The following is an 11661-nucleotide window of genomic DNA, read 5'->3' on the forward strand; positions in this document are numbered from 1 at the left end:
GCCCTAGACCGGATGTCGGTCCCTCCGCTCCCAGAGTCCGTACATCCTGGGGAGAGGTCCCAGATACGGAGCTCGCCTTGAGGTGCCACCGGGCCCCTGAGCGCAGTGAACCAAACAGGCCTCTGCAGGGCTGGGACCCTCACTGGACCCCTTCCCTATTAAACAAGTTGCGAACGGTAGAGAGGGGGCCCAGCAGTTCCAAACTGACAGTGTCCCCAGTCAAGTTTGGTTGTCACTGGAGGACCACAGCAGCATGGCTCGGTCAGTAAACACGGCATGTGGTTGTGTCGTCTTCAGCGAATGCCAGCAGGTTCCAGGCTGAGCCCTTGACCCTGAGAGGAATCAAAACATGGCCAGACTCCAGGCCATCTCCAGGTCCCTGTGGGGGAACTCTGGACGGAAAGGCGATTGGGTGCTGGGCCTCTGTGACCCGAGGAGATGGCTGCAGAAGCCAGCCCAGAGCCTGTTGGGACTGTGCCCCACCCCAACATGCAGGCCGGACCCCAGCTGCACAGCGTGTGCCCCTGCGGGCTGTGCTTCGCCCTCCTCCCCGCAATTTCCTGTTGCAGGGGGACAGCTGGGGCTGGGGTTCGGGTCTAGTGTTGCTCAGCGATCTGCAGCCGATCTGGGAATAATTTGAAACTAAATCCTCAGCTCTTTGGAAGCCTTTTATGAAATCATTGCAAGTTTATTAACAACAGCTGTGGCCACACATGACCTGGATCCCAGCCCCAGCGCCACCCCCAAAATCGCAGGAGGGAAGTAGCAGTTGACTTGCAATGCGCAGTCACCTTTTTAAGGGGAGAAAAAGTTAACTAAAGAAGAGAAGTCACCCATCTTTCCTCCCTGGTTACGAGAGGCTGGACAGCAGGCAGGCGGGCAGCCAGCCCTGGTGACCAGCAGTGTTGACGCAGGCAGAGGCTCAGACGAATTCTCACAGACCGGGCGAGGCAGCCCCGCGCCATGCGCTGAATGCCTGTCTGTCATAGGCCCCTTCAGCCCTGGGCGGGGGTCACCATCAAGTCTGATCGAGGGAAACGTTCTCTCCTTCCCTGTGACCCACTTGCAGTTTCTCTGCCCTCATGCTCCCCGTCCAGACTCTTCTTCCCGGTTAGGGGCACAGACTTCCTTGTTGAGAGACAAGTTAAGGAGTTGGGTTCTGTGGTGGTTTTTTCTTAATTAGAACCTCTCTGGTGAACCCTGCCTTGCTTCCTGCCGGCGCCTGTGTGCTGAGTCGGTGCTTGGCGAGCCCCCCCTCCCCCTCCGCGTGAAGCAGGCATGTCAGAGTCCTCGTGTCTGGCCAGCACTTTCTGCATCCTGCTGAGCTCAGAGGAATCTGAGGAAAGGAAAGAAAGCCTCTCCCTGTTAAGCGCAGCCCACTCGGTTCTCTGTTTAAAATGTCCTTCCAGATCTGCTGGGCAGTGGGACTCCATGTCATATTCTGCTTTAATCCTTTGTCCTCTTCACTGCGTTTGAGGCACACTGGCCCACCGTAGGTACTGTGCCCATCTCTTCACAGTTCTTGCGTCCCCAGTGGCCGTGGACAGTTCACTTCTACCCCAGCCTGGTGTTCCATTACACTCGGCCTTCCGAGACCCGCCCATCTCAGCACGTCCTGATCACTGACCAGTGCGCGCCCTCCCGTCTCAGCCTGTCCTCGCTTACGTTCACATTCTAAGGATCTGTTTGGAACTTTTCACCGAGATTAGGAGGGGCCAGAAGAGGACAGAGAAGAAGACTCACCCAGGCTTACTGGGTCTGTCTTAAAGGCCATGGAGAAGAGCCAGAGGAGGAGGGGTCACCCTTGGTGGCCATTCAGTAGGAGTGCTGGGGTGTCCAGCACACTGAATCGGGACAGAGCCGTCTGTTCCTCCCACAGCTCTCACTGGCAAGGCAGGCGGGGTGTGAAGGAAGGGGCGCTCAGGTCCCAGGCGGTTTAGCCGCCAACCTTACTGAGGACACAGCAGTTGGAGGGACCGGCCAGCCCAGCCCACTCCTGAGGCCGGCGGCCTCTGACTGCCTGCAGAGCCCAGAACTGGCCGGGCCCTGCCCCGGTCCCTGCCCCGGTCCCGATTTTACTCTGCTCAGTGTCTTGCATGTGATCACATCCTCAGGGCCTATTGCACCTGGGCAGACTCCCCGCCAGCCCCTCGTGGCTTGGAGGGGCACTTTGAGGGCCCACGTGTGAACTGCAGCAGCACACACAGGGAGGGGGACCTCCTCGTGCAGAGCAGGGCCTTCTAGAAGGGGACTTCAGGCTCTTTGAAAGCCAGCTGTGGATACAAAAATAACCAATGGGAATTAAGCCAAAATGTTCCCTGGAGTTTGGTGAGGTTAATATATGTGAGACTCAAAGCCATGTGTGTGTGTGCATGTCAGGAGAAAATTCAGTGAGACTCCATGGTATATATACAAGTGATTTGGTGGCCTCGTGAGAAAACATGTAGTTGGAGAAATCCATAAATATTTGTTCCACTGTCAAGTTGGGCTGAGAACAGCATCCAGTTGGGGCGATAGGAAACCAGGTCACCGTGAGCCAGCAGTTCCCTCGGCCTCAGGTCAGGGACGGAGCCCAGCCCGCGCCTGAGGCTGACGGGCCCCCGAGCTCTTGGCTCCCACTCGGGGACAGGTATCTTCTGGCTTCATCTCAGAGGCCGAGTGCCGGGGAGGCCAAAGACCTTCGAGTGAGTCATCCTAAGGGATGACACATGCGTTTCTAGGTGAGCTGACCCCAAGAAAATAAGAATTCCCTGAAACTCTCTGGGGAAGCGGCGCCCCTTCTCTGCTGTGGTGGCCGTCATCTTGAGTGGAGATGTTTTGTTTTGCCCTATTCTCTTCTGTATTTGATGGAGAAAGGAGATTTCAGAGTTCTGCCCATCCCAGAGAGAAAGAACCCTCTTGTATTTCGAAGGGAAGAGGCACTCCTCATGGAACAAAGCAGGACCTAAAAATAGTCACCAGGGACAGTGCTGAGGGCGGGGCGGGGCAGTGTCCCGGGTCCCTCCAGTCACTGCTGCAGAAACTTCAGTTCAGAAACTTGTGGCTTATGTGGTGAAGATCTCAGGCTCTGAGACTGGAAGGGCTGCGTTCCGGCCTCACTGAGCCTCATCTGTAATGTGGGCATTAACGAATGGCACCTATCTCGTGGAGTTACAAAGATCACGTCTGTGTGAGCTGCTTAGGATAAGAGCTGGCACCCAGTGGGCCCTCAGTGAATGTTAACTACCATTATTACTGTCACCGTGCTTGGCACCTCATTAAAGAAAGGCCATGTGCTTCTCACAGTAAACTTGCTGTGGAAATGATAGGCTCCAGTTCGGTCACTGGGGAGTAAAAGGGTCCCCAAGCCCAGGTCTGTGGAGCCCCAAAGCTGGAGTTCTTCCCATCACGCCAGCAGTCCGTGTTAGGAATCCAGCGCCGCTTTAAGATAAGATTCACGTGGTCTGGCAGCTCCACACACCTGGACTTCCTGTGGGTGACAGCCCGCAGGGCCTGGGGACAGTTCACTCTGTGACCCAGCCCATGCACCTGGCTCACATCCTCTTCTTTCCTCCTATTGTTCCCCCGTCTCCAGCAGCCCAGGTGTGTCCTAGATTTGCAGAATGACAATCCTTTTGCTTAAGTGTCCTATCCCGAGGTGACAGTAGGGATGCCCAGAATGTTTGCCGAGGGGACTCACCCGCCGGAGGCCCTGAGTAGCCGCATCTGTCGTGCAGGCCCAAACCCAGGAAGTGTTGTGATGAGAGCCCAGTCTTCATATTTTCAGCTCAAAATAACTCCTATGCCTGTCTTCGCTCTTTTGTTCAACATAATCTTTTCAATTGTAGTAAAATATATATAAAATTTGCCATTTTTAAAGTGCATAATTCAGTCTGCCTTCACTCTTAAGGAATTGAAAATACTTAAGAGAAACTGCTTGAGAACAGAACTCCCACCCCAGATGAAGTAAGAAATCTTCCCCTTAAAATCACATATTTGGCTGAAAATGTAATTTTTTCTTTTAAAAAATTTTAAGTGTTTTATTTCTTAGTTTCTAAACACAGTGTCCTATGACTAACCAGTTGGATAATGTTGAAACCTGAAACTCCTAACCCATATTTACTACACGTAACTGACAGTTTACTCATTATTTATGGTAACAATCACTTCTCAAAATAGTTGAACGCTTTCATTTTCTGGTGAAATTTAGACTGAATTTAGAATCTAAGGCAGCGGTCCCCAGCCTCTTTGGCACCAGGGCCCAGTGCTCCTATGAGAATCTAAGGCCTGATGATCTGAGGCGGAGCTGAGGCGGCGATGCTGGCGCTGGGAGCGGCTGCAGATACAGATGAAGCTTCACTCGCTCACGCGCCACTCACCTCCCGCTGTGCGGCCCAGTTCCTAACAGACCACAGACCAGTACCAGTCCATAGCCCAGGGGTTGGGGACCCCTGCTCTAAGGGCACAGCCTCCCTGGGAAAGGACAGGGCTTAAGGACAAATGGTCTTGAGTCCACTCACCAGATCAGAAGTGATCAGAGCAGCAGAAGGAAGGGCAGAGACTCGAGGTGGCTCTACAGAAGGTGAAGAACTTGGGGTTCACAGGCTCCTCCCGCCTCCTGCAGGAAGAGTCTGGAGGGCAGCCTCCGCGTCTGCTGTCAGGTGTACCTGGCCACTCTGTCCTCCAGCAGCTGGCGGATCTGTATCACAATTAACTCTGCGAGGGCCTCAGACCCACCTAAGGGTGTCATTACAGTGCATGAATTCAGCGGTGAACCTCTACCAGGAGCATTTGATTTATCACAGGAAAAGTAGCTTTGATAACAGACAGGTACTGTGGGGACCTGGAATCTTCTACTCGAAGGAAACTCTTATCCCTCATTCTTCGTTTATCCTGACAGAAGTATCAAGAGAGTGTGAGGAGAAGGGTGGGTGAGTGGTTAGTCTCTCATGCTGTGGAATGCCAGCTAAAACAGTGATCACAGCACAACGGCAGAAGCTTCAGACCGAATGGGGCCAGCTCAGCCCGGGTCACTGCCGCATGTCCAGCGCAGAGCCTGCTGCGTACTGGACCCACAGTACCTGTTCTTGAGTGAAAGAATAACACACACTTCAAATTTTCCAATGAACATCGGGCACAGGAATCCTTCGGGAGACCTTTCTGTGGATTTTTTCCAGGGAAGCTATTTGAGTGACACCGTAGAATGGTATAAAGCATTTGCCTAGGCCTCCACCAGCCAGTCATAACTCGAACATCTTCCTTTCTCTGGGACCTCAGTTTCTGTGCTATAAGGAAGTTGGAATGGATGATTTCTAAGGTGCCTTCTAGGCATCAGAGGCCTTGAGTGTCCCTTTGGGGACTTATGGGCATAACCACATTTAGGTGATGCGGTAGAGATAGGGCCGAGGTAGTGGCGATGGCGAAGGTGATGTAGTACTGATAGTTACAATTAATAAATGACCAGAGTCAGGAAACCTGTCACATGTACCATAACAAAGCCACCGAGAGAAACGTCGGGGGCATCTCCCAATCTGTACCACTTTTTCTTGAGACTTCTTATCATTCTGAACTTTCTGTCCTTGACATTTTCCAGGCTTCTCGACCTTTAGTAATGAATGCTCACTTTGTGCTGAGTCCATGACACAGCTGAGTTCATTCAGTCCTGAAGACAACGCACTTTACAGATGAGGCGCTGAGGCTCGCGTTCGGGACCTTGCCCAGGTCACGTGCCGAGAGGTGCGGAGCCGCCGCGCTCCCACGTTCGGCGGTCTTGATTGCGTTCCCTGTTGCTTCTGTTTTGTTTCTTTTTCCTAGGCCTGCCACTGGCACCAGGAGGCCAGCTCCTAATCTAGGTCATTGGTAGGATTTATCTTGACGTTCACGTGGAGACCTTCAGACTGTCCACCAAACCCCATGAGTTCCTGTGGCCCTTTATGTTGAGTGGCTTAGTGAACATTTTGTAGAGCAGTAAGTTCTCTCATTTACTGTGTTTACAGAAGCTTAGATGGCCACGTCTTGCATTTTGTAGAGCATTTTTGTGCATTACCTAGGGGATGGACTTGACACCCACTAGGATTCCTCCTGGTCATACGATTCTCTGATGTGAATCTCAAATGCATGATGGGATCTTAACCTTAGTCACCCCTCTCCCCTTGCCTTGCTCAGAACACCTGGCCAGGCGAAGCTGAAAAAGACTTGGCCTTATGATGAGAATTTCCAGTGTCAGAGTTGGAAAGAAGCTCTGAGGCCACTGAGTCCAGACTGTCATTTGGCTTCTGCGGCCTTGAGAATGCCAGCGAAGTTAACGGGGCCTCCTGCTGCTGCCCATAGAGCCCACAGTCTTCAGGGACTCTGTCCTAAAATTTCTATCTACCAAAAAAAGGAACTGTATTACTTAGCTTTTGACTCATTCCATCAATATGACTTTCAGTTTCATTGTTGGTCAGAAGTTTACCCTGTAAACTTAGAGCAGCGTCTAGCAGAGTCGGTGTTCACCACACACCGACTGAGTGAAACTCGTGGCTCCAGGATCACTGAGGTTCGTGACTGTGTGCTGAAGTCACTGATTACTGTCTTGGCTGTGACATTAATAACGTGCTAAGTAAATAAGTGAACTGTCCATGGGGCTGCCACGCTATCCTCTCGTCTAGGGATTTCTAGCAGTATTTTCCAGCTCACATGCTGTGCTCTGTGGCCATCCATTCACATCTCACAAGTCCCATGGGTGTCGTCAGCCAGCAGGGCCTCAGGTCAGCATGAACAATCCAGAGTTATCACTGACGCCTTCCAGCCCAGCACATCTCTGGCCATGTGGCAGGCTCTCGTGCCTGGTCTGGGGAAGCATGTGTTTCATCGGGCTTCTGGAAATACTGAAACTTGCTCGTGCCCTCCTGTCCCCATGTTGGGCACTACTGCCCTTCCCCATCTTCTTCCAACTTGCCTGCTCTTAACTCTTGGAGAAGCAGCCAGAAGACCCCACAAAACAGACCAAGTCTGCCTGTCACTCGGTTTAGATCGGTGCAGCCGATGTGTTCAGATTGAGGCTGCAGCGTTCCGCTCTGCTCCATATTGGGGCCCCTCCCCGCGGGGTAGACCATATTCCCACGCCATGCAGGTGCAGCAGCACCCTGCCACGGGCAGCAAAGGCGTGCATCTTGGGTGGGAGGGGGTGTCTTCAGTCCCATGTGTGTCCTATCAGCCTCCAGATCATGGGCAAGCCTCTTCGCTGGGCCACCGAGCACAGTACAGGAGGGCAGGCACGGTCAAGGACGGTCTGTCCCAGCCAGCAGCCCAGCATGGTACCCAGGGCAGGCGGAGCTATGGAGACCGCCTGGACCTGGTGCCCTGCTTGCCCAGCACGGTCCCCAGAGCTTCCCTGGTGAAGGCCACTCTTGTGCCAGTGCCCAGGGCGCCTCTTTGGCTCCTGTCCCAGGCTGGAATAACATGTTTGAAGTGTTGAGTTTAGGAAGGAGGGGGTGGCAAGGTCTCGGGGTGGGGGAGGTCTTAAAGTGCTGTGTCCTTCCTCCTATACCCAAGACCTGACCTAGGCCAGCTTCACGGCTTAGCAGGCCCGAGGAGACACTCTCCAGCCCAGTTCAGGGACTTGGGAGACTCTGTTGGGCTCAGAGTCTGTAGGCTCGGGTCTGACCCCTTGGGCTGTCGGCTCAACCCCCAGAAAGCCACCTGCCACGCACAGAGCCCACTCCTTGGTCCCAGCCTTTCAGATGGCTTCCTCCCAGGAACCCCACCCAGTGAGGAGGAAGATGATCCCGAGGGAACTGGGCGTGAGAGGCATGAAGGCCCGGGACCCTGCTGGTCAGCAGCAGGTCTCTGGCCTAACCCCCTGCTGACCAGCAGTGAGCCAGCACCCCACCCCCGCCAAGTCCCAGTGCGGCCTCAGCACTGTGTGCAGCTGGTTGAGAGCCAGCTTATCTTGTTGCTTTTTTTCTAGGAAGATGATGAGAAGCTAATTGAAGAAATCCAGAAGGAGGCCGAAGAAGAACAGAAAAGAAAGAATGGAGGCAAGTCCTCCCCCGGCACAGGCCCTGCACCCAGCACGCGCCCCACTGCTGGCCATCCCTAGGGATCCCGGTGCTCCACCCCGCCAGGGACCACCCGGGAAGTACTGTCCCTCATGTAACTATAGATACGCTCCAGCCGCATGTCCTGCTCCTGCGAGCGAGGCTGAGAAAGCTTAGACCCAATCTCAGCATCCTTGACGGCCAGGAGGTCCTGTGGGTGGGTTTGAGCTTAGGAAGCCCTCCTGTGTGCACAGGTAAGAATGACGCTGAAGGCCACAGCTCCTGGCCCCGAGCCGGATCCAGGCACAGTTGGCTTTAACTGTTTTCTTTACTAACCCCTGTGTCCTTTCCAGAAAACACCTTTAAACGCATCGGGCCCCCCTTGGAGAAGCCCCCAGAGAAAGTGCAGAGAGTGGAAGCCCTGCCGAGGCCCGTCCCGCAGAACCTGCACCAGCCGCAGATGCCCCCCTACGCCTTCGTGCACCCACCCTTCCCCCTGCCGCCCGTCCGGCCCGTGTTCAACAACTTCCCCCTGAACATGGGCCCCATCCCCGCACCCTACGTGCCGCCTCTTCCCAACGTGCGGGTCAACTACGACTTCGCCCCTGTCCACCTGCCCCTGGAGCACAACCTGCCCATGCACTTTGGCCCCCAGCCACGGCATCGCTTCTGATGCCTGGGCCCTGCCCCTCCTGGAGCCCCGCAGCGGGGCGGCTGGGTCCTCTGCCCCCAGCCAGCGGGTCTGCCGTGCCTTCCTAGGAGGGGTGCCGGGCTCGGCTCCTGAAAGGACAGGCTGCTCTTCCCACTTCCCCCCGGGAAGCGCCTCTGCCCCTTAGAGTCGCCAGCAGGCTAGCTGGGCCAGAGGGGGCGCAGCACCCACTTCCTCATGAGTTCTGCCACCCCAGCTGCCATTCCAGTGGCCCTGGCCACGAGGCAACCCATCTCTGTTCTGTCACCCGTGTTCCTGCAGGAGACGAGGGGAATGTTTGCCTCCCACCCCTCTCCAGCAGACAGAATTCTCTCAGTTCAAACCATGTAGGCCTTCCTGTGCAGCGCCGCTGGTCCCCAGCAAAGCCCAAGTGACGAGTGGAGCCGTCGGGGGGGCGGAGCGGTGGGAGCCGTGTAGCGAAGGCCGGGTCTCCTGCTGCCTCGAGCTGCTGACCCGAGTGAGGTGGCAGAGCGGTGTCCACAGGCCCGGGAGCACCACTCAGGGTGGGGAAGCTGCAGACCGTGTCCCCTACGTCTAGAACCCCGGTGACCGTTGGGTCTCTCTCTCCTTTTGTCCACTCAGATGAGACCACAGAGAGACCATCTCGTGCTATAGGTTCTGTTTTGTAGTTTAAGGAAATGTTTGCTGTTTACTCGCTTTGACCTTACCTAGTTTTCCGTGGCCCACCAGATTCTCCCTCATGGAAGGTCAGAGAAACTCGTTCTCCCAGGTCAGGCCGCCTGTGCGGTCTGCGTGGTCCTGAAGCTTCAGCCAAAGGAGATCTCTTTGAGGCAGCAGTAACGGGCCTGGTGGCTCTCCCGGGCAGCCCAGCTACTGGAGAGCCTTCTCTGCTACCAACCAGGCAGTGAACAGCTCCCCTAGGTTTGGGGCAATGGGTGTCCCCAGGGGCCAGGTGACCCAGGTTGTGCCCACCCGAGATCTACCCGGCCGGTCGTTGCTCTGCGGCCCAGCAGCTGCTCCCCTGAGGGTGGGCAAGTCCGCACGGGGTCCCTTCTGTGTTCCCGCTCCCTTTTCCTGTCCAGCCCCCGCCCAGGGTTTGAGCCACCCACTGTGCGGTACGTCACACGCCAGGCTGTGCAGAGCTAAGGCCTCGGCTGAGGCCAAGCCTGTCTGGCTCCCCATGTAAGTGCGTCCATGTTGCTGTGCCTCTGGCGGCGGTGGGGTTCCCACAAGCACGTAGTGCGCCCACACACCAGAGGAGGATGAGCTTCTGGCCAGTCGCAGACACCGTCCCACCCTCTGCACCACCCAGACCTGCTCCCCGCTGTTGGGACTGAGCGTTGCTAGGTGCCGTCCCCGCTGCCGTTGGCTTCTTGGTTGTATTTCAAGGAATAAAATGGGGTAAATCTGCTAAGGTGCCCTTTCTTGCTGCTTTTCCTCCGGGTGAGGGCTTTGCAGTAGGCGGTCGTCGGGGCACAGGGTGGGGCCGGTGAGGACAGGCCTGCGCCAGGTCTCCACTGCCGGGACCTCTCCCTGGGGGGCTGTCTGCACCTCACTGCCAGCCTGAATGGCAGTGCCTTGGGAGAGCCCTGATGGGGCACACTGCGGGCGCAGTGACAGGTACCTTCAAAGCATGTCACCCGTGCTTCCCCCAGGGGAAGGTCTCAGATCAGTGAGCGCCAGCAGACATCCCACCAGATGGGGAGGGCGACCTCAGGCACTGTCCTGGCCCACTGGTGACAGCGCTTGTCCTGGCCCCCAGGCCACACCCTGAACCTCCTAGGCTGCCTGAGCCAATTTGTTCCCCTCTGCCCCACAGCCCCGGGCCTGTGCCTCCAGGGCCCGGGCAGCTGCGCGGACAGACCCTGAACGATGGCTTGCACCATCCTTGCCATAGCGAGGGACTTGGCGTGCAAGGGTGTCCTTGGCACGGGAGGGAGGGGTCCAGAATAATGGTTCCCCCTAAGGCCAAATGGAGGACTTCACCTTTGAGCAGAGTTCCGACTGTTTCTAGGCCCACACACTGCTCGAGAGCCACCCCTGCCTTTCTGAACCGCGGCACCTGGTTCCTGACGTCCCCGTGCGGGTCAGGGCTCGCGGTATGGCTCAGTCGCTGCTCTGGAGAAGTTCACTGCCATCAGTTGTGTCCCTACATGATCCTCTAGACACCTCAGTGTCCCAGAGGCAGGACCTGCACACCTGGCACCTCAACCATTCAGCACTAGTGATGGGGTTTGGTGGCGAGACGGGGCCACAGTCATCTGACAAGCCAGCAAGTGACTGCAAGATGCAAATAACAGGAAATCCAGAGAGATCAGAGTCTAAGGGACAAAGCAGGAGTCCCGGAGACAGAGGTGGCCTGGCACCTTCCCTTCTGGGCCTCTGTGCTTCCTCCCCGGAGCAAGACGGCCCAGTGACAGTCCCATTCCACTTGCCTTAAAACTGGAAAAAGGAATCTAGTATTTGCACTTAGCAAAAGATTTTAAAACTTAAAAAGTGCATGACCTGTCACTTTGTATAAAAATAGCAAAAATTATTAAATTTGTTCTTTACCTTCTGGTAGTAAAAATACATAAAATAATTGTTTCGACTACTGTGTGTAAAAAGCCTGTATCATGTACCTTGGACTTTTTGTAAATAAACGTTTGTGTGCCCTGTCCCCTCTGGTTTCGTTTCTCCGCGTGGCAGGCAGATCGGCCCGCCATACCCGCAAAATCACGGGAGCTGCAGGGACAGTCTGGCAAATTCCTGGGGTGCTTAGGTCTGAACCCCGTGCACCAGAGAGGTCACAGCAGGATCTGGTCCCTACGCAGCGGCCCTGTGCGGGGAAGGGAGGTTTTCCTGCCTCTCCCCTGCCCGGGAGAAAAAATGGGTGGCCATGATGCTGTCACCTTGCTTGCGTGCCAACCGAGGCCCCAGTTAGGCACAAAAGGCTTGTGTTTTTGTTTTTTGGCACAGCGTCGCCTTCGAGAAATTGCATTCAGCCCCCCT

General features: G+C 55.6%; 1 protein-coding gene across 2 annotated transcripts in view; it reads left to right on the forward strand.

Annotated features, from left to right (window-relative positions):
• Positions 1 to 11329, forward strand: part of RNF216 (ring finger protein 216) — a 110507-nt gene extending 99178 nt beyond the window's left edge. For both annotated transcript variants that reach the window (XM_006906560.3, XM_006906561.3), the window contains exons 15-16: positions 7931 to 8000; positions 8354 to 11329. In XM_006906560.3, coding sequence (XP_006906622.1) covers positions 7931 to 8000; positions 8354 to 8673 — 390 coding nt within the window. In that variant the 3' untranslated portion in view covers positions 8674 to 11329. The remainder of the gene's footprint in view (positions 1 to 7930; positions 8001 to 8353) is intronic.
• The last annotated feature ends 332 nt before the right edge of the window (positions 11330 to 11661 follow it).

The sequence above is a fragment of the Pteropus alecto genome, unplaced genomic scaffold, assembly GCF_000325575.1.
Source record: "Pteropus alecto unplaced genomic scaffold, ASM32557v1 scaffold40, whole genome shotgun sequence".
Taxonomy (NCBI): Eukaryota; Metazoa; Chordata; class Mammalia; order Chiroptera; family Pteropodidae; genus Pteropus; species Pteropus alecto.